This window comes from Ammospiza nelsoni, chromosome 3 (assembly GCF_027579445.1).
Source record: "Ammospiza nelsoni isolate bAmmNel1 chromosome 3, bAmmNel1.pri, whole genome shotgun sequence".
Lineage (NCBI taxonomy): Eukaryota > Metazoa > Chordata > Aves > Passeriformes > Passerellidae > Ammospiza > Ammospiza nelsoni.
This window is the reverse complement of record NC_080635.1, coordinates 108,386,105-108,413,097: the sequence shown is the minus strand read 5'-3', so window position 1 is coordinate 108,413,097 and position 26,993 is coordinate 108,386,105. Positions and strand designations below refer to the sequence as shown.

The 26,993-nt window shown below is 42.5% G+C and overlaps 1 protein-coding gene across 1 annotated transcript in view; it reads left to right on the top strand.

Annotated features, from left to right (window-relative positions):
- The first annotated feature begins 8,586 nt into the window (after positions 1–8,586).
- BVES (blood vessel epicardial substance) overlaps positions 8,587–26,993 on the top strand; it is a 39,425-nt gene continuing 21,018 nt past the window's right edge. The window contains 4 exon segments of the mRNA XM_059468745.1: positions 8,587–9,326; positions 11,046–11,154; positions 11,927–12,079; positions 12,081–12,102. Of these exon segments, the coding sequence (XP_059324728.1) occupies positions 8,836–9,326; positions 11,046–11,154; positions 11,927–12,079; positions 12,081–12,102 (775 nt within the window). The 5' untranslated portion in view covers positions 8,587–8,835.

Sequence of the window (26,993 nt, the reverse complement as noted above, 5' to 3'; positions counted from 1 at the left end):
TATTTTGTCCTTTGAGTGTGTTCCCCTACTTTGCAAAGAAGAGCTCTGGTCAGAGTCTCCAGATGATGACAGAAAACCTGTGTTTGTGTGTTTGGGCTCATGGCACATCCCTGTAAGCCAGCTGTACGTGCAGCTATGGGGTGGTGAGCCAAGCTCTTCTTTGGGAAATGAAGTTCATGTCAGGTGGTTGGTTTCATGGGAACACATTCCCAGTGAAAGGCACTCCTGCACCACACAAACTCATCTGAGCGGAATTCTGCAGAGTTCAGCTGCAGTTCATTAACCCACTTTTAAAGCACTTGTGAAATGTGCCTTGTGGCTGCTTTTCCACTATTAATTTAAAAGTTGAACTGGAGAGAAGCTTGAACTTGTACTTTCTTTTGTGTCTGTTTTCTGAAACACCAGAAAACAGACAACCTCATTGTTTTTTGGTAATGCCATTCAATATTCAAGAGCCTTGCTCAAATTTATTCAAGTGCTGGTGATCTTAAAAAAAAAGTCTGATTGCCAATCTGTATTCTAGGAGCAAAAGGGCTTTAAAAATGAGAGAGGGGATTCTACTTCTTAATTTAGTGGGAGTACCACATCTACTTATGGTTCATTAATTCTGATTCAAATTGAAAGAAAGATATATTTTATTTTTCATTTCAGACACTGTCTAGGTTATAAAATAGACAGCATCTTCAACATTGGCTTGCAACCACAAAGAGTTGCATTGTGTATTTTACAGTGATAAATGAGGAATTGTTGAAGTACTGGAAGTTGTGTATAGTTAGCTGATCTTTAAATAATTAAAGATTAAATAATACCAGTTTCACTGTATGCAGTGCTCCTAATGACTCTCAAGCTGTTCTTTCTCTATTATTGTGGGCTTTCTTCTTGTCTCAAGGCCTCCTTCTGCCTAGCTTTTTTCCACTTCCTAGAATGAATGATTGGTAGGAATTTAAAAAAATTGTAGGCAGAATCAGGCTTTCCCAGCTGCACCCAAACAAGCTCAGTGAGTGGAAAGTCCCATAAACATCTCCTGTTGAAGAGCTGTGCTTTGGAGACAGCAGCTCTGCATCTGCTGCACCAGGGAGATGCAAACAGGCCCAGCTTGGTGAGGAGGACAAGCAATCGCTGTCCTGGTGCCATTTGGTGGGGTCTTTGTGTGGAGTGCTGACCTCAGTGCAGAGGTGGCATTGGGGTGTCTGCAGGGCTGGGCAGCAGCTGGCTGAAGGGGCTGCTTGGTTGGACAGCCTTAAGCATGGTAGCCTGAATTCTGCCTGACCATGGCAGGGCTTTGGCCCTGGGTGTGGGAACCCAGGAATTCCTCTGGCTGCCCTGGGGGCTCAGAGACCTTGGCACGGAGCCCGAGACCCCTGTGCCTTTGATTTAGCCCTTGGGAAAAACAATTGCCAACCTTTATGTGAAGAAATTCAACTCAAGAAAGTTTAAGTAGAATAACAGTTAGTTTGTCATGGGGTGAAAAATAGATTTTTGAGGTTTTTAGAATGGAGCTTCCCAAGATGGAGGATTTGGGTGTGCCTTGTCCTTTTTCCTTCTTCTTCCTAGCCTCCATCTTCTGGGTGATGTTGGCATTTTTAGATTGGTTTAGAGTAGAAACTCACTGTCTAACATAGGTGATAGGTATTGGGAAGTTATGGTAAATAATGTAGACGTAGTTTTTAGTATAAAAAGATAACACGGCCTCTGAGGCAGACAGTGTGCCTCAAGCCAACCTGCCAGACAGACCTCAGTGGTCAGAGAAAGAATGTTATAGATGAGAAATAATAAACAACCTTGAGAACGAGAACAGAAGAATCCTGACTCCTCCATTGGCTGCTGGGCTGTGAAAAAGAGGCTTGTACATATCTCAGTCACTCTGAGAGTGATTTGTACATATCTCAGAGGCATGTACGTATCTCAGAGTCACTCTGAGCAGCAGAGACTCTGAGACCTGGGAAGTCCTGCTTGGCTGTGGTCGTGTCGCAGAGCTGCCCTGAAGGCAGTGAAGCACCACTGGTGGCTGCACATGCCCCCAGCTGCCTGTTTTGCAGCTCTGAGCATTCCCAGGAGGAAGGATTACTGTCTGGGGGGTATCACATCACATGGATGATCTCATGTGGCAGGTCCAGTTTGGGAACTGCAGCCCAGGCAGGCTGGAAGGGCTGGGCAGAGTGTGGTCTGACTGCTCTTCCTAAGGCCTGAGACACTTCACCTTCCATGTGACAGCCTCTGTCAGAGCCTGATCCTGTGGGTGAGGCAGCAATGGGACATGAATGGGACACGGGATGCCTGCCCCAACCAAGGGAGTGCCAATCCATCTTCTCTCCTGCCCTGAGCCTGCTCCCAGTGACTCATTTTGACTCCTGTGGGTGGGTCACTTGCTGCCCTTCTTGTTGCAGCTGTGGTGCTGTGCAGGAGGGACACAGAATTGCTCTGCAGTCCCTCTTCACTCTGCCATCAGTGTTGGGAAGCACGCAAGTTTGACAAGAAAGTCTCACAGAGATGTACGCTTGGCAGAAAGATTTTTGAATGTAGAATCTGAAGAAGGAATAGAAATGAAAGCAAGTTTTGATATAGAAGAAAAGAATTGCTGACCCAGTCTTACTGGATAACCAAGGATGGAATGGTTATGTTAGTTAGAAGGGGTTTTTGTGACTTAGAGCAAAGGATAAACCCACCTCAAACAGAATAATTTTTTGCCAAGCAGAAAGCACAGGCAAACAAGCCTGCTGATGTTGCAAGTAGAAAACAGGTTTCAAAATTTTCCACTGCAAGAAAACTGAAAAACAACTTCTAGCTTAAACAACAATGTACTAACTTTTAGTGATTGGAGAATAGAAACATGAATATGGCTATTATAGCACTTATGATAAGCTATAGATAAAAGGTACAGGATAGATTGGTTCTTCTGTATTAAGATGCTCAGCAAAGAAAAGTATATAATGCATTGTAACCAAAAGGGTCTCCAGGCCTGCCTGCAGCTGGAGCTGACAGCTGTAGCACAGGCTCTGTCACCCATGACCCTGGACTTGGATGGAATAAACTGCATTTTGAAGAGCCACCTGGAGTCCCACAGTCTTTCAGACTCTTACTCATGAGGACACTCACCCAGGGAGTGGGATCCTGAGGCTTGGTTGCTCAGGTTGCAGACAGGCTCCAAGGTAAAGCATTCACATCCCTTTCTTTGAAAACCGTTCACAGGAAGGGATGCGTGCTCCACACAGATGAAGATTTCATCTATAATGTCTACAGGAGGAATAATTTCAGAGATATATCTGTCTTCAGTGTTTTCTGTTGTCTAAAGTAGCTCTTAGTTGGTATCTGAGATAGGCTTCTGGATTTCTCTGGGAAGGCCAGCTCCTAAACTTTCTAGGTATAAACAACTTTTTTATATCAAGTAACTCAAGACAAAAGTCCAGGAAACACTGCTGCGATCATCTAATGTGATTCCCTGTAGCATAAAAAATAGAATTGTAGTAAATAATCTTTTTAATAGTATACCCAGACTTATTTTAGGGACCAGACAGCATCTTAACTTCTTTAATTCCTAGCAGAGGAAATCTTTAAAGCCATCCTACTAGTTAATTACCTTTGCTATGTATGCTTGTGTGTCTTTGAAATCAGAATATTTCTAGTTTTATAGTGACTGGTTATCTTGATACTGTTGTCTTTTAGATTGGGTAGTCCTTTTCTTCCTCACCTTCCTGCCACCTTCCTGCAGACTGCATTTTGTTGGTGAAACCTTGTGTTTTCCAGTATTGTAATTACAGCTTTCTCTAGGATATAGTCTCAAGAAGTTTAAGGTAATGTAGCTTGTGTTGTTAGTTGCTGCTCTGATTACTGCATGAATGTTCTCAGCCTGAGGTGTGTCCAGGGACAGTGGATCACTGAAAATAGCAGGTTTACCTGCCCATGCTTGCCTGGAGGCACATAGCCTCTACATGCAGAGCTCCTCTGTGCCCTGAGTTCGATGCTGCAAAGCAATTAAGAGTTTGGCTCTCTTGGTCCCTGGGGTGTCTGGCCCCACTGCAGAAGGACAGTAGCTTGGGGAAAGTATGCAGCACAAACAGGGATTGGCAGTGATAGGTGTCAGTAGGAGCCACGGAGAGGATTCCAGGGATGTAGGGCAGTGGAAGGAAGGGGTATCTCAATTGCCATATGCCTTTACATTGCATGTGAAACTACTTGATGAAATTAAGGAGCAGTTTCTTTTTATAATCTAAATTTGTTAGACCAGATGTAATTTGTGAGCCTAGAGAGGGTGCTCAGAGCTCATCCCTGTGGAAGTGGGGATGTCTGGGCCAGGAGGATCCCCCCTGGCTGGAGGGACTGCCTTGGCCCCGGTGGAGTTGCTGGAATGTTGAGCCAGGCTGTGACTCCCAGCTCATGTATAAACATACACACTGGGGTGTGCTAAACCCATCATAATCTCATTTTGTGCTAAGACGTGCACATGCTGTAAAGGAAAATCTTTACTTTTGCTTCCAAATCTGTAGCAAACAATTCAGCCAGGCCGGTTACATGATTAGCATGTACAGCTCTATGGCCTGTCCACATGTGCAGTGTGAAAGTGCTGAGGGCTTTCTTTCAGAGTACTTGGGATAAGGCAACTGAAGAATGGACTATTCAAACTCTGAACAGCTTTACTTTTGACTTAATTTGAAAAGATCTGCTGGTGGCCTCAGGGCATTTAGGGTTTCTTTTTTGCAGGAATTACTGTGATCCAGACACAGTAACTAACACTCAGAGCTTCTCAGAGTTGAATTTGAATCATCAGTGACAAAAATGGGGTAAAGCACATGGTTCTCAAGCAAATTAAAAAGGTACATAATAATAGGTAACTCTTTGTGTGAACACTGCAGTGTAGGGGGGAAACACCCATTTGAGGAGAGGAAGGTTGTAATTTGTACAATGCAAACTCTTTCTGTTTTGACTGGTTCAGTGTACTGTTTATATGAAATTTTAGGTTGCCAGCAGGTATTTATTTGGTAGCATATAAGTGAAATACTTCATTTTCTGCTTTGAAACTCCAGCAAACTCTGTGATTTCACCACTTTCTGATGGCAACTCAGTCCTCTCAGCACTGCTGCTTGTTTTAAAGAAGTCCATGCCAGTGTATATTGCTCACACCTCTAGCCTGCGCTGGTTTTTCGCATCACTTCATCTGCTCCTGCTGGAGAAGGTGGGATGTGGTGGGGCAGGACACTCTGAAGCATGTCAGTAATTCAGGCTGTGTTGGCAGGGCACATCTCCTTCCCCAGCTGGAGGACTCATCGTGCATGCTGCTCAGGTTTTGGCAGCCTGCAGATGTCAATGTGTGTCACTGTGATCGTGGCAGGGATGTGCTGTGCACGCTGCTCCTTCCCCATGGGCAGGGCATGGAGCAGAAAGTGCTCAGTGTTTGCTTGGCAAGACACAGTTCTTCAGCTTTAGCAGCCAAGGCTCGGGTTTTAAATGCATTTTCCTGCTTGCTGGATCATCACCACCAGATGAACTTGTAGCAATAGCTGTTCAGCACAGCCAGGGCAATCAAAGCAGGACATCCAACAAAGCAGGAGGCCAAAGCACCTCAGTGACAGCATGGTGTCCCCTCCAGGTGCTCACAAATGTGATGTTGTGTGCTGTGCAGGGTGACTCAGTTGGTATCACAGCTGCTTGGTTTTTTGGTTTGGGGGATATTTCTCGTCCACAACCTCACATGCAGTAGATGAATGGCTTAATTAGTGTGTCTGTTCTGAAACCTTCAAGAGTTTAAATTTTGGACTTGCAGGAACTATAAAGAAAAATGTGAAAGGCCTCATCTAGCACTAAATACCCTTCAAAACTGGAAATTTTACTAAACTTCTACCTGTTATTGTCCCTGCTCTATTTACAACTGCCAATGACTTTTAGCTCCCAAACATTAGAATAATTTCTTATTTGAGAAGAGCTGCATCCTGTCTTTCTGCCTGCAAGCATGCCTGCTCTTCAGCATAGCTCTGAGAAATGAGTCCCATTTAGGAGTGGGTTTTGTCAGTATTTCCAGAGGGTTTGGTTTTTCCTGCACACCTTGTGTAGCTCAGGAGAGTGTTGAGTTGGTAAGGCTGTGCTCTGGGCTAGCACTGGCCTCTCTCCTTTGCCCTTCCTCTTGCCTGGAAGGAGAGAGGCCCTCTCCAGTCTGGGAGATGCTGCAGCACAGTAAAAGTTCTCATTGTGTAGAACTAATTGAATAAGTGGGAATTTTCCACACAGTTGTTTTGGAAGATAGGTCCAATTCTGAAAATGAACAAATGCAGAACAGTTTTCTCAGGACTTTGTTTTTGTGTGTGATGAGCCTATATCCATGTCCTAATGGTACACTGTTCTTTCCAAATTATTTTGGCCCATCTTGTCATGAATAAATGCTTTACAGAAATGCTGTGAGCTGTAGTGTGTGCAGACTGAGAAAGGAATAAGTGAATTAAAAATTGTGCATACATTCTGTGAAATTACTATTGTGTTGTGTCACATTATTGTAATGTGTGACATTACACAATGAAAAGATGTTGGTAATGTAAAGCAAATTACTGCTTCACCGTGGTTTTGTTTGTGGCATTCATACAGTTTCCAATGTAACTCCTCAGTCATGGTTCCCTTCAAAACACTGATTTTTACTGTTTTCTTTTAGAAATTAGGGTCTTCAGTAAAACTGCTTAGAGCAAAATGTTGGCAGGAGAGTAGAAGTATTAGCAATAATCCAAAATCACTATTATCAGTGATTCTGTTTTAAACAAACAATCAGTCAAACAAAAAAACTTCTGCCACTGATTTCTGACTGTGTAATGGAAATGGTGAGTGGATTCAGAACACAAGGTCTGGGAACTGCATGTTCCAGTTTTATTTTCTTTGGATTCACAAATCTTACCCCATGATCACAGAAGCACCACTTAAAATTCCTCCTGACCTTACCAAACCCAGGTAACTTCTTTATAACTGATGCATCTTCCATCTCCCAGTCTCCAAGGGATAAATCCAACATCTGAGGGGAATCCTGTATCAGAGGAGAGTATTTGGATAAAGAAACAAATGGCAAAGGTTTTAGTTGTAAACTACCTTATTCTTGTAATGCTGATTTTTATGCTTACAGGAGGATTTTGAGCATTGTAATTTGGAAAGATTCTGTGCTCTTTAGCTCTGGTATTTTTATGGGCCAGTGACTTTCCTATCACCACTCCCAGAGAGGGAGAGTCTCCTCCTAACTTGTTCTTCTGAGCTCTCCTGCTCAGTTGTGTGGGATTTTATGTCTCTATTTGGCACCAGTGTTATTCAATCATAGAATTAATGTTGGGGTTTGAATAAACTTCAAAGAAGTAATGCTGTGGTGGCTAGGAAATATGATACAAATTTTCTTTATTAATTTCTTAGAGCTGTCACTGTAAAAGAAGCACCACTGAAAGCCCTGATGAATGATGCTGCATGCCTCACTGCAACAGCAGTGCTTTTAAAGTATTGACTTCTGTGGCTCTTGTGAGGAGAAAAAAACCAAACTACTTTAATATTCTAGAGAATCTGATAATTTTGATAACAAGATAGAACAAGAACAAGATAGTTCTTAGTTTCCTTGCCATTCTGCCAGGAAAAGAACCAGACAGTAAGGCTTGGGAAGGTTTCAATACTGATTACACCACTAATATATTCTGGTTTTGCAATTTCTACCGTGTATAATCTCACACTGAGGTATGTATTTTTATTTTTAAAGACAGATATGGAAAGCTGGTTTTGATTTTTTGTTTTTAGATTTATTTTGGAGTTTCTTTCATACTTCTTGGTTCTGTGTTTTCCTTTGAAAACTCTTAGGAATACATCACCATATGAAAATGAATACCATGTTTCACATTTTAAAGTGTTGAACAATAAAATTATGTGGCCCGTGGCATGAAATTCTATGATGTAGAACTTTGAATGTTGTAAAATTGCTTTGTAAATGTCCCTGGAGTCATATTTTGCAGGACTACCTACTTCATGTTCTAAAAGCATAATCTGTATCAGGATGCCTTTAAGCCTTGTAGTCTTCCCTATATATGACAGGATTTTTTGCCTGTTATCCTTGGAGTAGAAAAGACCCTGTGACACTTGGGTTTCCCTTCTTGTGGGTTTGGGGATGGAGTTTGCTGTCCCCAGGGACAGAGAGCAGAGATTTGAGAGAATGCTCAACCCATTAATGAGAATGATTTGACCAAAATCCAGAGAGAGATGGAGGAGGAGAAGAAGGAAGAAGGGTTCAATGTCTCTTCTTGTTAAAGAGCTGGGTAGGACATTTAAAAGGCTCTCAGGGAGCAGGGGCTGGACCAACAAATCCTTGTCAGCAGTGAGGCTGTGCAAAGGCTTGTCACAGGATGTTGTGGATGCAACACACAGCTTTACATGGATTCAGTGGCAGTTCAGTGATTGCTGCTCAGATCACAGATACAGAAAACATGATCTTCAGCTGAGTGAATATTAAAGTTTGATCCTGGAATCACAGAGCTTCAAGGGTAATTGGATTGTAATGCAGTCTGTGGTTTAGGCAATAAAACTTTGATAAAATTTAATTGATGAAAATAATTTTATAAGTAATTCATCTCTTCTTCACTTGTCCAGATCAGATGAAGCTACAGATGACATGACCAAAGTCAAAACAAGGCATGAACTGATGAGAAACAGCACTCAGAACTTCAGCTTCTTCATTGCTGGAAACCCTAAGTGCAACTTTACTACCAAGAGACCCTGATGTTATGTGATCACTGAGCACAGTTTGCAAGAATGGAAAACCAAAGGAAAACCAAAACTAGTAGCATCTCATAAATAAAAGATTTCAAGATTCAGCTGAATCAAAAAACTATTCCAGCCATGGGAGAAAATGCAAGTTTTTGGGAAAGTCTGATATATGCACATCCTACATGTACCAGCTGGAAGCAAGAGGCAGAGGGATCTATCTACCACCTAGCCAGTATTTTCTTTGTCGTGGGCTTCATGGGTGGAAGTGGATTCTTTGGGCTCCTCTACGTCTTCAGCTTGCTTGGACTGGGCTTTCTCTGCTCTTCTGTTTGGGCTTGGCTGGATGTGTGTGCTGCTGATATATTCTCCTGGAATTTTGTACTGTTTGCCATTTGCTTTGTCCAGTTTGTTTATGTTACCTACCAAGTGCGAAGTGTTGCCTTTGACAGGGAATTCCAGGAACTCTACAGTGCTCTCTTCCAGCCTCTGGGGATTTCCTTGACTGTGTACAGGAAGATTGTCCTGTGCTGTGATGCAGAAGTGGTTACCCTGGAGAAGGAGCATTGTTACGCCATGCAGGGCAAAACACCTATTGACAAACTGTCCTTGCTTGTGTCAGGCAGGTTGGTATTGCTTTGTTCAGGCTTTCTGCAAATATCTTTATTTTCTTCTCCTTATTGAAAATGAAAGAAAGAAAGGAAAAAGCCTGGTTTGTGTATTGTTTGTTTAGTTTCCAGTACAATAGATTAAATATTAATGCAAGTAATATAAATATTAATAGGTTAAATACACTTGTCTAGGATAGTACTAGCATAAAAACACAAAGCACAGAATCTGAAATAGCATAAAGAAAAGATTTTTTTCAGGCTGCTGTATCATATCATTTAACAGGTTAGGCAGATAAAGGGAATAAATGTGGATTTTTAGTGTTCAGGTTATTCCTTGCTGTCTATCTACTGCCTAGCTGATGAGCACAGCATCTGGCCTATTTTTCTTTACTAGTATCATGTGAAATGGGACAAAAAGTTAGTTACAAAACTGAGATAAACTGTTTAATAGAGATCTTGACTTTGATATAGATTGCATTCAGTTGCTTTCAAGGGAGTGGGAGAAGGGTATCAATAAGGAAGAGAAAAAGACTTAAAAGTTCCCTTTCATTACAAGAGGATGTAGCTGAACCTCATCAAGACGTGCAGACCTGGGTCTACAGTTACTGTATACTGTGGCCTGTGTTAGACCCTGAGGCAGCAAATCCACCTGCTTGTACTCCTTGTTTCCAGGACAGGCTTCTGGCAGCCTTGCTGATGCTGTCCTGGAGGGAAACAGCAGCTTTTGTACTGTATGCGAGGCTGGTGCAGTCCCAGACTGCCCCAAGAGTAGGTGGGACACCCAGAGGTGATGGACATGGACTGTCCTTGATGGGACACCTTGATGGGTGGGTGCTTTCTGCTGCATGGACACATGGAACCTGTGGGCAGCTTGACACTCAGCTGATCTAGGACTACCTGCAGTGAACAATAAGGATTGTCGGCAGTTTTCCAGAACCCTGGTTCACAGAGTTCTTGGGAGCTCTCAAAGAAGTACCTCATGGAAGTTGCTTTTGGTCTTACCAAAGGAGAGGTATCCATCCTTCTACATGCCCAGCCAGTTAGGGATCACCCAGAGTTCCTGCTGCCCTTCACCATGTGGTACAGGGCTGCTTGTGTGCCTTCAAATGTATATGTTATTTTAAAAGTAGCAAGGAAAGGAAGTTCTTCTTTGGCATCTTCAGAAGGCCACAGCTTTTACACAGAGATCCCACAATGCCAGGCTGTTCTGGCTCCAGACATGGTCCTGTGGCCATGCATTCCTGTTTAACACAGAAAGAGGCCTACCTGACACATGCCAGGGGGCACTCCTGCTTCCCACTCCCAATTTTTCCACTTTGTTCTCTCTAAAATGAGTATTTGCCAAAACTAGAAGTAAATCCCATGGTTTTCAGGAGAAGCAGGTAAATGCTGTTACGGGCATTGGTCTTTCACCTCTTCAGTGCATGGTGGCCTTTTAATGGCAAAGCTTGTGCATCACTGCACAGACCTACCACAGAGAGAATAATGTGGTTTGAAAAAGGCCTGGAAAGATTTCCCTTTCAGTTGCATGATTGTCTTGTATTGTCTTTCAACTGGCTTGAGCAAGTTGGGTTCAAAAATATAATTAGGATAATTATAATTGGCCATTGATTGCTTTTTCATGCTTTCAAAGCCATATTTGAATTCCTCAGACAATAGAAATAGCACAATCTTGTGGTAGTCATTGCTGATGTACAGGTAGTGCTAACAAATTAACACATCTTATCTTGGTAGGATCAGAGTGACAGTTGATGGGGAGTTTCTGCATTATATTTTTCCTCTTCAATTTCTGGACTCTCCTGAATGGGATTCACTGAGGCCCACAGAAGAGGGAATTTTCCAGGTAAAAGTTAAGGGGTTTGGGAAGCCCTCTTTTTCTGTTAGACTGTGCCTTGTTACAACAAGCAGGGGTTTTCTAAAAACCAATCTGGGAGGTTAATTTGGGAGGTAGGCTCTGTTGGCATTCTCTGCTGCGCTGATATTCAGCCCTGAGAAGCCAGGTTTCCTCTGGGTGGGAAGAAGCTGGTGCTCAAGAGGTTTCCCAGTGGGAGAGGAGCCAGGGGAGGACGTGCCTGGGCCACAGCTTGGCACAGGTCACAGCACAGGACACGGTGTCAGCTGCGTTGTCCCTGCGCTGCTGCCACTCGCCTGACACGCTGGCTCCCGTCCCTGCTGGATCTGATGTCTGCTGTCACGAGAACAAATGGCATTTGTTGAGAGCTTTCTTTAGACCTGCCTTTTCAGCTGAGGCTGCCAAGAGTGGAGCAGAGAATGCAAGGCTGAATCAGGGGCATCCATGTGGCACTGAACAAGGCATGCCGTGTGGGCACAGGCATATTGCCAGTGAGGTTAACTAGATGTGATCGCTTACTCCATAGCCAGTCACCTTTCTCATTTGTCTTTTGCATGCAGTAACCTCCCACACAGAATCACAGAATAATGAGATTGGAAGAGACCACTAAGATTGATTTAACCGAGCCAGAGACCTCCCAGGGCTCTCTGGCTCGGTTAAAAGTCTCTAATTGCAGTAGACAGGTTCTACTGGGAGAGGGGGTGCCTTCTGAGCAAGGGCAGCACTGCCTTGTCACCTGGCTGTTCAATTCTCTCTTCCCCAGGTAACACTCACAGCAGAGACAGACTGTCGGTACGTGGCCTGGAGGAGAAAGAAGCTCTACCTGCTGTTCGCCAAGCACCGCTTCATCTCCCGCCTCTTCTCCATCCTGATCGGGAGCGACATCGCCGAGAAGCTGTACGCACTCAACGACCGGGTGCACGTGGGCCAGGGCTTCAGGTACGACATCCGCCTGCCCAACTTCTACCACGTGGCGCTGCCGGAGCCGCCCCCGGTGCTGCCGCCGCCGCGCCCGCACCGCCTGCAGCGGGGCTCGCCGCGCCGCCCGCCCGCCGCGCCCGCCAACTGCGGCTCCTTCCTCGCCCCCTCCTAGGCAGGGACACCCTGCCCCAGGCACTCCTCACAGCGCTGGAGGAAACGGGAGCTGGCGGAGCAGAGGGGCAGAGAGACGGAAGCAGACGAAGCCAAATTTGACTGACAAGTGCCATTAACTGTTATAAGTAGAAAAGCTGTCCATTTTTTTAAAAGGTTGCAGAGTTCACAGGTTGGGCTAGTTGCTGCCAGGGTGGAGTTCTAACCTTTTGTTATTGTAATCACCTGTCGTTGTCATTAACTACCTGTCGTTGATGGTTAAGAATTCCCCCTTTTGTCGAGTGGTACCCTGCTGCTTCCTGGAGGATGGCACCCAGACGGAAGGTGAAGAGGAGGAGACCTCGGAGTTGGCATGGAAATGACATCCAGCATGGAGCCAGCATGCAACGGGAGAAGCCCCTCACCAAACCTAACCAAAAACCCCTAAAATCAACGAGCCAACACAAAATTGAAGAATCAAAATGATGACTAGACGTGAGGAACAGAATCCAGTATCTGCTAAGATCCTTTTTCCCATCACCCTAACGACAAAAGATGTCGGCTAGATAGAGCACCTCGAATGTTGAATCCGAAAGCGGGGAGTCTCTTGATGCTCTCATGAGGATGGGAACCGCAGCTCTGCCCACAGACCAGTGGACAAAGCTGCACTCTTCCTCCTCCTCGGGGTCACTCCTGGGAGCAGCAGCTGAGTGAGCATGGACCCCTCGGTTCTCCTCTGCCTGAGAAAGGTCTCCTGCCCATGTTTGGTGTTTATTTCATTAACTGGAGTAGGTTGATTTCTTTATCTCAAGCCAGCGGTTTGGCTTCTGCATTTTGACTGTCTGTGCAATATGTTTATTTTCTGTTGATACTCCTTCATCTCTTTTGGAGTAGAACAAATCATAACAGTACGAGGTCTTATTGCAATTGTGCTCGCCTCTCTGGTGGCATGTTGTATTTTTGTATTGTTTTGTTTTTAAAGCAAGCCCATGGAATTTGTAACTATAATTTCCTCAAAAAATTTTGTCACAATGAAGTATGGTCAGAATAGTCAATGAAAACAACTAAGTCATCTTCAAAATATAGCAACTGGTTTATAATGTTCTTTTTTATGCCATGTGAACATTCTCTCAATTTACATGAATAATGTTGCAGAAAAAAAGACTAAGAAACGATTGCATTGAGTTTGTTTCTTAAAGAAATGAAAGATATTGAAATGCACAGCAAGATGGTTAAAAACCCAAACAAAACAACAAATTGCGTCCCATGAGTAATTGGTTTCTCTCTGACTGTCCTTAAGAGGTAATACGTGAAAACAAATACAAGTGTCATTGCTGGCATTAGAAAAATGCAAGAGCTGTGACTGCTGCAAACACAGCTTAGGGAAATGTTGTGTAGCGTTTCTGATGGAATGTGATGCTATAGGACCTGGGGTTCTGCAGTGTCAGCGCCCTTTGTGACATGTACAATAAATAACGTTAATCAATCTACTGCCAAACCATTGGAGTTTGTTTTATAATATTCCTTTTAACTATGTTGGGAAGAGACTAAAACAAGCGCAGCAATAAATACAATTTTTAACTGACACGTTATTTAGCTTCCAGAGTCACTTTTCTGTGCCTATGAAACTCTTGATTCCAAACATGTTCTCTCCCTAATTCTGTGGTGGTTTAATGGCATAAGGGAGCCTCAGATTGCACTTCAGTAGGAGGGAGTTCGTTCCGACCCTCGGGGTCACTGTGCCTTTGAAGAGAAGTGTCTAAATGTCTTTGCTAACTCACCTTCCTGCTGCTCTGCTTGATGCCTGCCAGTAATCAAAAAGTAAGAAGCATTACTATTTTATGAGAATGGATTGCTGCTTGATATGTCTGGAAGTAGATAATATTTTTAATATTTTAAAATTGCTGGCTTGTTTGGTAGGATGACAACCCCTGTGTGCTTCTCTATGTGTGGGTATACATGTAAGTTCAGATCTTGTGAGTTGTTTCTGGAGGACTTAAAATGATGATACAATCTTACACTTGAAGGATACTCATGCTGTATGTATAAAAACACCATTAGGAGTGACGTGAAACACGACCTGTTTGAAGGACATTTAGTGTAGAGCAGATAAGATTGTACAAGTTTTGCTTTTAGCTTTATGTTGCTTCCTCTGAGAGGAAAACCAGCCAAACATAAAGACCCCAGAATGCAATGTGATAATCCCCAAATCATTCTCATAACCCTTCCAGGCAATGTATTCTGTTTGTACTGTTTAATGCATGAAGTCCCTGAGACACAGAGCTACTTTGTCTTGGTTGAAAGAGAATTGGAAAAAATGCAAACCGTTCACTGATGGCTTTTAATAACCTGTTCAGATGATAACTAAGGCACAAAGTGCCAGAGGCTGGCAGCATGTAGTAAGGATGTACATCTGTGTAACAGTCTACAAACATAAAAATATTTTAAATGCATAAAAGAGATCCTATTCTAGACTTAGGTGTAATAGAAATAATTTATTAGTGTTCTCCTTGGTTTTCTTTGATATTTTGGTTTGACCTATTTATTAAAGAAAAGTTGTTTTTACTAAATTCTGACCCTGCTGAAGTTGATTAGCTTGATCATCTTCACCTTAAAATAAGACAAAGGAGTCTTACCCAGTTTCTATGTCAAGATTATGTATTCTATTTAAGCTGTAGCATACTGCTTAGAAAGATACTGGGGAATGATGGGTGCTTCATGACATACTTTGATAATTTTTTCTTTTTTGTGACTGTTGTATGCCTTGGTTTCTGTCACACTTTCCAAACACAATCCTCTGTGATGCTTTTCTCTGCTGGAATTGGTTACTGTCAGAAATCTCTACCAAGACACGTCTGAGTCAATATCTGAACACACTCTTAGCTAATCTTGTTTAGGTGTTGCTGCTGTGCTTTCTGAGCTTTGAGTCATTTTTAAAAAATTGTTTCTAGTTTTCCAGCATCTGTTTGAGACATGACTAGCAGAACATTTGAGCTGGAAAAATCAGCTGTAAAATAGATGTCTGCAATAATATAAGTACACACAAAAGGGCTGGAAGCAAGACAGAAGTTCTCTCTACCTCTGTTTTTATTTTAATTTGGACAGTACTTCTAAAGCATACAGTGAAATATGCTCTGGAATGTGATTCATAAAGCAGTGTTTTGGGAGGGCTGTATAGTCTCCCTAAATGAAGACATGCTCAGGATGATGACAGTGAAATTAGACAAGTTTTGTGAGCTCATAAACACCCAGTCATTAGAGAGTTGAGGTTGCTCAGCCTGGAGAAGAGAAGGCTCCAAGTGACATTTTATTGCTGCCTTTCAGTACTTAAAGGGTCTGCAAGAAAGATGAGGACAGACTTGTTATAGCAGAGCCTCTTGTGATAGGACAAGGGGTAGTGGCTTTAAATTCATTAATATATTTAAGGATATATTTAGATATAAGGAGGAATTTTATTATTATTATGAGTGTGATGAAACACTGAAACAGGCTGTCCAGAGAGATGGTGGATGCCTGGTCCTTGGAAACATTCAAATTGGATGGAACTCTGGGCAACTTGATCTATTTGAAGATATCCTCACTTATTCAAGGGGATTGGGCAAGATGGCCTTTAAAGGTCCCTTCCAACCCAGACCATTCTATGATTCTAGGATTATTTATAGGATTATTTATAACTTAATAAATATTTTCAGCTAGATGAAGTTCTGACTTGAGCATCATCCAATTTATGCCTGTGTTACAGCTCAGAAATAATTTAGTGACATGACCAGATTCCTTCATAATTGGTTTAAACAAGTGGGTACTTCAGTCCCTGCTGCTATCAGTGAGTCCTTTTCTTGATCCTGCAGTGATTCCCCTTTACTCACATTTTACATTTTTACCAGTTTCATGACCTTCTGTGGAGTTATGTCTACATTTATATGCTGCTATAGGTAAGAGTGGCAGAACCTGTGCACGTGATGATGTGGTCATTCACATTTGTGCACATGATGTGGTCATTCATCAGTTGATTTTTATAAATTTTTGTAATTATGTGGACATCATGTTGGAATTGCCCTCACAGCCTGCAGAAGGGTTCAAATTTATATAAGGTAAGAAACTATGGCCTAGGACAGTCCAAAACAGAGGGGGAGGAGGAGTAGAGGAAGAGACAACAAAATTTCATACAAATTTTATCCAAGAGAGGTTTATTTCAAATTGGACTTCTGGCTAATTAGTTTGTTGGGTGCAGCAATATGTAGTTAGAGCTTCAAAGTAAGTCTTGCCTACTAAGGAGAATGGGACTGACCCTGCAATTCTTTCATTGTGTAGTACTTTTTAACTACTAATAGTGTAAGTACAGGTAACAGGTTCCATCTACAGAAACTATGGAAAAACCAGAGGATACAGCCCAATGTACTGTTGTAGCTAATACACTATGCAAGGCAAATTTAAAGTGCTTAAAGAAACAGGTTATTTTATTCAGCTGCCTGTGATAAGAGAGGCTGTGCTTTGTGGCTGAGGAGGAGCCAACCAGGATCTGTTTTCAGGAACTATTTTCCTTGCAACAAAGCAAATTATACACATAGAGATATGAGCTCTCCTAGGATTAAACTGGGGAAGCTGAATACATGCTTGGATGATATTGCACAGATTTTCCATACCACATAAAAAAGACATATGCTTGTAGTAATTAAAAAATATGTTGATGTTACATTTTCAGGAAAAAAAGTGCTCTACAGATTTTGCTTATTGTGAGTGATAAATATAAGATATATTTGGTCTCAGTGTACATGAAGTATTAAAACACAATATTGTGTTGCTCATATGAGCTGATATTGCAAACCATGTGTTGAAAGTGAAACAAATCTGCAGCTCTTTATATAGAAGAAAACTATTTGAATAGGAAAGAAAAAATATCTATTTGCTGAATTCAGACATGATCAGAGTAATACTTTTCTTTCTATTCCTGTAATAATTGAATGCATATTTTTCCTCCCTAGCTGTTACTGCAGAACAGGTTTTTTTAACTATACAACAAAATAAATACTATATTATACTGATTTGTTAATCCCTGTTGAAAATGCTTACCTTATTTACATTAATATTCATTAAAACATAATAAGTTCAGGGCTTGTAAGGAAAAACACCCTTTCTTTCTGTCTATTTCAGATTAACTTTCCTTTCCTTTAGACCTTTTTATCCCATCAGTTTCAACTTGCTGTAATTCTGCTTCTGTGGGAATGAAAAGATGCATTGAACTTGACATGTAAATGAAGCCACCTCATGGTGATGAATCAAACCATGTAGGTGGAGCTTCATCAGCAGGAGTGTGTAGGAGAAAGGCAGCACAAGCATGTCATCACTCAGCTCTAGATTTTTGGGGTTGTGTCCCAAACCATGGCTGGCAATGCCCTCCTAGAGGGTCATGTGGCAGAGGGTTCTGCCAGCAAAAGGTTTGGACCCAAACCATCTTTCTGCAAGCTACAGGTGTTGTTAAACCTTGCTCTGGAGTGGGAAAAAAAAATGGGACTTTCCAAAAACCTTGTGAGAGCAGAGGGATTTTATAGCAGTTATTCTTCTGCTGTGGATTCACAGGCAGTATTTCTTAAGTTGTCAGTTGAACTGCAGCTCCTAATTTGAGGGATCAGTGGTGTATTGTAGGAACAGGACTCTTTCACTACCTGAGTGGGATTTTGAAGACAAATGGTGATAAAAGATAGATGACCAAGAACTAAGATATCAAAGTCATATAAATAATCAACTGCAATAAAATAATGGTGATAAATAACTAATGGTGATAAATAAACTATTTCAGCAGTGAATCCCATACTTTTCATTGTATCCACTAGTGACTCTCCATCTAAACTTGTCTAAATCTGGGGGATATAATAATTTTCTGGGAGTAAAAGGGGCATTAGGCCAAGAAAGACACTGAGGCAAAAATCCCATCTAATGGATAAATGCTCTAACCATGTAACTGTACAGACGTGGGCAGCACCATCCCCTTCTACAGAACTGCCCCTCAGGCAAGCATCAAAGCATCTCAGGTCAGTGAAAGGAGGGGAGCAGGTTCCTGCCCCCAGGCAGGGATTCTGTGGGGTGATCCCAAGCAGCCTGCAGGAGTCTGGGCTCAGTGGGGATGAAGCACACACATCTCTTTAAAATTTCCCTGTGTGGGTTTTAGGATGAATGCAGGACAATCCAGATACCCAATGCTGCACTTGGACTTCCTGTGTCCAGCTGTAGGACAGGAGTGTGATACTGGCAGGTAAGATTTGGGATGAGTTTAAAACGCATTAGATATGAACCTGTACCTTCCCATATGTGCTCTCTCACACTGAGTGAGTAAAAACCAGCTTAATCCATAACAAAAGTGAGGCAAGCCAGTTCACATCTGCCAGGATACCCAAGGCTGGGTACCAGCAGTTCCTACAGAACAGCTGTTGTGCAGGAATTCCTCCCTGCTGTGCTTTGGTCATCTCACTCTCTCACACTGAAATCTTTAAAGCTTTTATGGAATCCACTTGTAGTAGCTATTCCATTTTACTAAGAGAGAAAATATCCCGAGTACTTATTTTGAATATGAAGCAAAACTGTCCTGTTTTCATTTACAGAAAAGTTGAGTCCTCTCAAATGATACTTTCAAGCAGATCTCACTAGTGAGGGGAATGAAGTGCTTCTTAAAAACAGTCAGATATCCAGCACTCTGCTCTATTTATCACTGGGTCTCCATTTTATTGTTTAATTACAGCTTTTAAAAAATACAGTGTTCTTACAGGGAATATGTTCATTATTTAAAGAATTAATGAGTAAGTACTCATAGAAAAAATACAGGAAATACTGCTACATAAAATATTTTTACATTGGTTTTAATTTTACAAACTGTTAGTATCTTTTTGTTAACTATATTGATTGCCATTTTAGTTCCAAAAGTGCTTTTTACAGTGATCTATGTACTTCAGCTACATGCAAAAGCAATAATCACATATAAATGTATGTATATTGCAGTCTGTATCCCTGCTTTTTACCCTATATAATAGGGTTTTGTTAGTTGATTTTTTCTTTACAGAACGAAGAATTATAATAAACATCATTCAGCAGACTGGTCTTATTTATTCATTGGAATTAGAAGAAAATATATTTAAAAAAGAAATCTGTGTTTGCCTTTACTGTTAAAGATCAGGGTAGCAAGGAGCAGTTGATAGTCCTTTACAATATGCACAGTTTATTAAATTTAAACAAGTTATCTCTTTCCATTTCAAAGTTCTTCTGAGCTAATGTGGTTATCTTTTCTTTCCCCTCACTGTGGAGTATCTTCACTATCAAATCATCTATGCTTTCTTTGTCACTTGTTAAAGTAATTCCTTACACTCATGTTCAGCCTCCCCCTATTTCTCTTTTGTCATTGTTCCTTAAGTTTTTTTGTTAGGTTTTTTATTTTATTTTTTTAGTTATGTCTGTCTAGAGATGTTAAACACTTGTTATTTAGTTCTTTTTCATATCTTTATGTAAAATTCTAAATCCTTATCAATAATTTCTAAAATTCCTAGAAAATGGTTGATAGTGATACCAATATGCAACACCCTGAAGGTTCAATCTTAGCCTTTGCTTCTCAAAACCAGCCACAGTAGATATTAAAATGCACAGCTAAAAAAGGATCAACGCTGTAGCAAAACATAATTTGTCACTGTACCAACACCCAAAAGCATGCATACATTTGTACTCTGACAATATCTGTGGTTCTTTTGGTCTATACAGACACAGGCTCACACAAATTCATAGGGATCTCTGCAGAGACAATGTTGAGAGCTGCAGCTGAATTGCATTCACTTCAGGATTAGTGCAGACTTCTCTCCATGATTGTTTTGAACTTTATTTGTGCGTGGAAGTTGTCCAAAAAAGGAACAGAAAAATCACAGCCAGCTCATCCAGTGCTGCCAAATCTGCTGTAGTGAGGACCCCTAAAAATGGGCTGTCCCCCAGGGAGGGGACAAATGCAATGCAAAAGCATGGCTCCAACTTGTCTTCCATTTTGCCTCACGCTAACAGAGAGCACAGTGTTAATAACTATTTGAGCTCCAGGCAATGTGGTCAGACTCCATATTTGGTATTCCTCTACTTGCAGAAAGGAGCAAAGCCCCTGGGACAGGCTCCCATTACTCCCCAATGCCATTAGCAAGCTGTCCTGGCAGGGCAGTGACAAGTGTGCCATGGCTCTGCTTTAGGAAATCCAACCTGGTTTATATCAGCTCTCCTGTTTTTTGGGGGGAACCATGTGATTTAGGTAGAGCTAGAGCAAGCACAGCCAGCCCTTCTATCAAGTCCCAGAAAAATCACAAGCAGTTCATAGAAACTGTTCACTGTGCAATTTCAAATAATGAACATAGAAAATAAAGTGTCAGCAGGGAGCTGCTCGTGCATAATTTGGGAACAGGGATAATTGTTCAGTGTGATTGAATAAATTGTTTACAGCACACAGTTTAGATAACTTTAATGGCAAACAATTTTGCTCTGTCCTTATACCTCAGGATCATGTACCCTTTAGATAAACATCTACATCAACCATCTGTTAAACTTTGAATACCTTGATTATTTTAGAAAATGGTTGGCTTCTGGCTCTAAGCTGGCCACAATCAGTTACTATACTATTAGTCAGGTACCTGGAAGCCCTGGGATGTGGTGTTTCATATCTTGGATTCAAACAAGAATTGTATTAACAGGAGATACACTTCCTGCAGGTCTTGCATTGGAAGAACTGCCTGACTATACATCAGAAAGTGTCTGTCAGAGGGGCTGAGGTGAACATGCACTGGAATGCACATACTCCTGTTAAATGAACCTCCAGAATACTTAAGAGCTGAGAGAGTATTTGTCATTCACAATCTCTTCCATACAAACTTCCTTCCCATAAAACATAATTCTTGAGGATGCTTTCAGGAAAAAGACATATAAATAAATTTTCTGCAGAAAATGTGTGTGATTTTTCAGTTATACAGCACAAAATTTCAGCAGGTGGGATGAGATTTGCTGGTGTATTTCATCCCACTCCAGACAGTTGTCAAATACACCCAGGATGAATTGCTTTCTAAAGGAGCCCACTTACAGACCCTATGGAGGGAATTTAAAAGATTAGTTTAGAGTAGATGCTGAGTACGCTTCCTGAAACTATAAATGGAAACATTTCATAGATCTTGCCATTGTCTGAAAATAGCCCTGTCAGCCTGGCACATCTGGGATCCTGAATACAAAGCATTTGTTCTCTTTGGTGAAAACTTTGCCTAAAAAAGGCTGTGACATTGGGCTCTCATTTGGAAGAGGCACGGTGCTTGCAGTGTCACAAAAAGTTTCTTCCTCATCTGCTTAATAAAGTTTTCCTTTAAGTTTATCTAAACTAAGCTGAGAGACAGGAGGGGAAGGTTCAGGTCTCAGCTGTGCCTCTGAACTCCTGCCTGCCCTCTTCTGAGGTCCAACACCTTCCTGCATTATCAGCAGGATGACATTTTCCCTGGAATACAGAGGAAAAGGCAGGCACCAAGAGATTAAAGTACACTCTTGAGGATCACAAAGCTGGCTGCTGGAGATAAGGACAAGACTAAGCAATTTGCAACACCCATGTGACATTTTCTACTGTGGACTATTATTGTGAAAATAACTGTATGATTGGAGAAAGTACTTAAGCTATCAAGAATCTAATAGCAGAAGAAGGGGAAGAAGGCTGCATCAATGAATAGCTAACAAAATGCATCAATTCAACACAAATCTCCAAAAATTGATCTGTCTATCCAAAGCAAATTCCTCATTCTGTGTAAATGCAAACAGTTTTTATTTCTTACCTCTGCCAGATTATTTTGTATTTGCAGACTTCAAAGGACCCGCAGCTTGTTGACAAAGATAGGTTAAAACAGTCTTTATAGTAATTTAGCAGTAGGACATAAATTTAATTAAACCAGCCCACTCTCCTACAGTACATGAGACCTTATTTTAAGGGGATAAATTCTACTTAGTACTTTTTACTTAGAGAATGTTTGTTATCTGTATAAGTATAGGTAATGTTATCTAACATTATCTGTAAAACTAAAGGCCAATAATCTATTATATTAATGCCAGTGTTTTCTCTGTTAGGGAAGTTTTTCTTCCATGCACAGGTGCACACCACAGCCCAAAACTAGAGTCTGTCAGAGCCATGTCTGTGTGCTCCACCTACTTATGGTCCTCCTGGAGAGACAGGATACAGGGGCATCTCTTTGCTCCTCTCCCATTTCCCTCTTCCTCCTGACAGCTGTACTGGTGGATGCCACCACCTCCATGTAACCTTGGTTTTTACTGCCCTGCTGCAGAGGGGAAATGGCATTTAATCATGAATATACATGAAGATCCCAAGAGACTAGCTGCAATCAGGACAAAGCTCTACACTGTCACGTGGCTGCAAATATTATTAGTTTGTTGCCAAGCTTTTTTAACAAACTTTTTTTTTCTTTTTGCATTGGGCTAAGCACACCCTGTTTACCACCAGGGGTTCCCCAAAATTAGAGAATACCTAGGGGGAAATGAGAGAGGGACAAAGACTATAGAAGACACAACCAGTAGAACAAACTGTGCTTCTCCAACACATAATATTCAGTAACATGCTAGAAAAGGCTTACACATCAGTTTGGATTGGGGTAGAAACTCTCTGACAGGCTGCTTTGTGCAGCTTTTGGAAGCTCCCTGGCTTTGCTCCAGCAAGCGTAGCTGAATCCTATCAATCTCAAGCACATGCTAGACGCTATCACTCATGACCATTCCTGTAGCCATGCTACCTGACTCGTTCTTCTACCCTTTTTCCAGTTCATTCACTCAGCATAACTCAGAAAAGAGAAGGTACATCCATAAAAATGGCTGGCCAGTCAGAGGAAATGTAGTGCCAAATCAAGTCACTCATAATTATTTCATAATATATTTTTGAAAATCAGATCTTACACAAGGCAACAGGATTCATAAAACCCCTGTTCACATGGCACACATTCCTGAAGAGATCCGGATCTCTTGTCCAAGGTGCAAAACCGAGAATAACAGTGACAAAGGCGGGGTCTCCTCGGGCACATGTGATGTGTACGTGTATAAACTGTTCCTTCAAAAACAAGTTGGGATCCTGTATGCTTCCCAAAAATATTTAAGAATAATGCTGACCATATGCTCTTGGCTGCTGAAAACCCCACTTTGTATCTAGCTCATCAATGTATTGAAAGGATTTTTCTGCCTTGGCAGTCCTCATTTATCAGGTTTTGAGATGGGCTGGAATGCCTTTCACCACTGAATGCCACTCCTCAGCCTCCTGGGGATGAAGGCACGCTCGGTGACTGCTTTGCCCATCCTGTCACACTGGTACAGGACACGGGCAGAGTCGGTGCCAACATGCGGGAACAGACACGTCCTGCTTTGGAATCATGCCGTTTCTGGGAGCTGCCACACAAGCAAACTTGGTGACATTCCTTAAACATCACGCTCGTGACCAGGCAACCACAGCAGGTGCCGAGTTGAGAAGAAAACAGTTTTATAAAGGCTGTTGAGGCTCCTTGACACACCATGTAGGGGCAACGCTGCTTGCCCCAGGTTTAGGGGAGAGTTCACTCTTCTAATTTTAACCACACAACAGCTGGGCGGGCTGCCCGGCCGCGGGGCTCTGGCTGCATCTCAGCGCGGCGGCTCTCCGCACCTGCTTCAGGCGCCTCGGTTGAGCACTGCCCGGCAGCCACAGCCCCCGGCCCGGGCGGGGGTGCCCGGGCTGATGCTCTGAGGGTTGTGGGGGCCGGGGCGATGCTCTGAGGGTCGCGGGGGCCGCGGCCACTCCCGCCCCTCACGGCGCGCCCTCAGCCCCGGGCCCGGCGGAGGCGCCTGCGCGCTGCGGCCGCTCGGTGCCGGCCCCGCTGGCGCCGCCCGCAGCTCCCGCGGCTCCTCTGCCTATTTTAGTCACAGCCGCGGCTCCGTGCCCGCTGCGGGACCGCCAGCGGTGACGAGCGGCAGCCCCGGGCTGTGGCCGTCCTGCTCGGGCGGCCGGGAAAGTTTTCCGTGGGGCAGGTGAGGGGCGGTCCTGCCGTGCGCCGGCGGCACCGCGGGTGGGGGGCGGCGGGAGCCGGCATCGGAGCGTCCCGGGGCCGGGGGTGCCGCTCCACCGGCGGCGGCAGGAGGGGTGGGCGCCGGGCCCCGCTGTGGAGCCGCCCGGCCAGCGAGGAGAACGCGCGGTCCCGTCCCTGGTGCCTCGTTGCCTTCGGTCGCTCTCCTGTGCCCTGCCCGCGGGGAGGAGGGACGGGTTGCAGCTTTCAAAGTGGCTCTTTTGGGGGGAAAGGGACCAGTTGCTCCACTCTTTTCAATTTTTAAAAATTATTTTCACGATTGTTTGGTACGAAGGGTGGGTTTGGCGTTCGCGCGTCGTGGGCTGAAGTGAAGCTGCGGAGCGCAGAGTGGGGCTGGGCGCCGGCAGCTGCGGGCGGCCCCTGGGCTCGGGGGTGCTCCCCTGGGTTCGGGCGGCCTCTTAATTCCCTTCATTAGGGTTTGTGGGTTTTCCTTGGAGAAGAATTAAGAGTGAACTTAGATTCGTTTCACAGGCAAGCAGCTGTCACCCAGCTCGGTTGGCTTTTCACCTCTACATCCGTGGGCGCTGCCGGCCGCGGGCACAGCGAGCCCCAAGGCACTCACAGCCCCGGGTCCGCTCCGTTTGGGGCTGCGGGGCTGCGCTGCCGCGGGGGAGGGTGCTCTCACTGTGTGGATGCTTTGTTGACTATGAAGAATGAACACGTTGTTAAATTTTCCCTTGATTAAAGTGACTGAAGAGAGTAACAAATTTCTGTAGTTGCTGACGCATTTAATTGAATGTGACTTGCTGCAAGGAGCATATTGAGCACACTTTCTTATACCGCTTTCCTGTTCGTACCTACTGCATTGTAAAAGAGGAAATTGGTAACTTAAACTGTAATTAACTCAGCTATGTTACCTCTAGTAGCATAGCTGAGTTTGTCTAGTAGTAGTTTGTCTTCTTAGAAGAATTATTGCCTAAAATATCTACACAGCTTCTGTGCTGTAAGTCCATAGAAAAGTAGTTTAAAGTTCTGCAGGTATAATTAAATTATTTTTTTAATGACTGTGAAGTTATTGAAACGTACTCAAAGTTATAGAAAACATACTCAAGTTATAGAAACATACTTGTATAACTGTAAAGTTATAGAAACATACTCAAGTATTTACTCAAGTATATAGAAACATACTGAAAGATTTAAGAAGCTCACTTGAATGATGTTGACCAGTAAAGCTGTGGGGTATGAATAACCTCAATAAAGTGGGTTGTGACACAAGTGGGACACTCAGCACTGTCCCACTATCAGCTTGGCTGACTGGTTCTCATAGTAGAACCAAATGCTTTACAATTTTCTGCCATGTCTGTCTTCTGTAAATGTTGTTTAGGTATCCATAAAATTCACACTGTTTTCAAAGCCATCTTGGTGTCCAAATATTTGTAGACTAAGTCTCTTGTATAAAGCTTTTCAAATGTTTGGTCTATTGTATAAAGCTGTTGTTGAGTATAGCAAAATCCTAGAGTAAGCCCACCTTGTTTATATTCTGAGAATTTGTATTTTCTGACCTAAGATCATCATGTGTTACTTTAACTTTCTATCAAGTTCATGCACAAAAACAATTAACAAGCCTTTTTTTAAACTACACTAGTTTCTGTTAGGTTCAATATTAAAGAGTCAATGGGTTTTTCTTTTTATTTTTATATCCTCTTTTTTCCCTCCTGTTTGAAACAACAAATCAGCTTGAGTTCTCAATCATCTGAATTTTCAAATTCTTGTTTGGTAAATCTAACTCCATATGATGGATATATACTGGATATTTAAAAATGCTCTTTTAATGATTTGCCTTATGCCCCATAAAGCTTTCATTTCAGTGAATGCTGTTTTAACCCAACTTTCCAAAATGTTTTGACTATGTTAGTTGTTTTTTTAATTCCTGATGTTAATACGTGTCTTTGCATTGAAGATTTAAGCATGTAACTAAATAGTCTTGTGCTATATTAGTCCTTGGTAAACATAATTAAAGTTTTAAAGGCCTGAATCTGTACTTCCAAATTAATATTTGGCTTTCTGAGGTCACATAAGGTAAAAAATAATTGCTTGCTCTTTTGTGGAACTGCAGACTTTCCCCTAATTTTTCAGTATTATTTTGCAACAGTAGGTGCTAGGATTAAAGAATTGATCTAAAAATTACAGTGATGTTGTTTTTTGACATTTTGGATATTTGTCTTTCTGGGTTTACCTGTAGACAAGCACTTTAGGTCACAGCTTGTAGCTCTGCCTGTCTGCCTTCTCTCCTGATCCCCAGAGCAATCTCCTTAGTTGAAATTCAGAGCCCGTGTCTAAGTCTGTCCTTGTGTCATTTTGCAGATAGCATCAAGCTATTTCTGTCAGCTGTTTAATACCACCATGATGGAGAAGTTCTTGTTTCTGCTGTTTCCAGTATGTCAGGGGAGCTGTGATTATTGTTTGTGAGTAGCAAGTGAAGTTCAAAAGTATTCATGTAAAGACAAAGCTTATAAAAAAGCTGGGCATGGGCAGGTTTAGGTTCCTGGGCTCTAATTTAGGCAGTCTAGTAGGTAAGCCTGACCTTTAAAAGTGTTAAATGTCCTCTTACAACTGTGGACACTTTAAATTATTTTGGAGAAACTTGGAGAAACTCCTTCCCATTATTTCAGTTTATGGCTGGTGATTTGTTGCATCAGTGTCTGGGAGAGCAAGGGGAGCAGT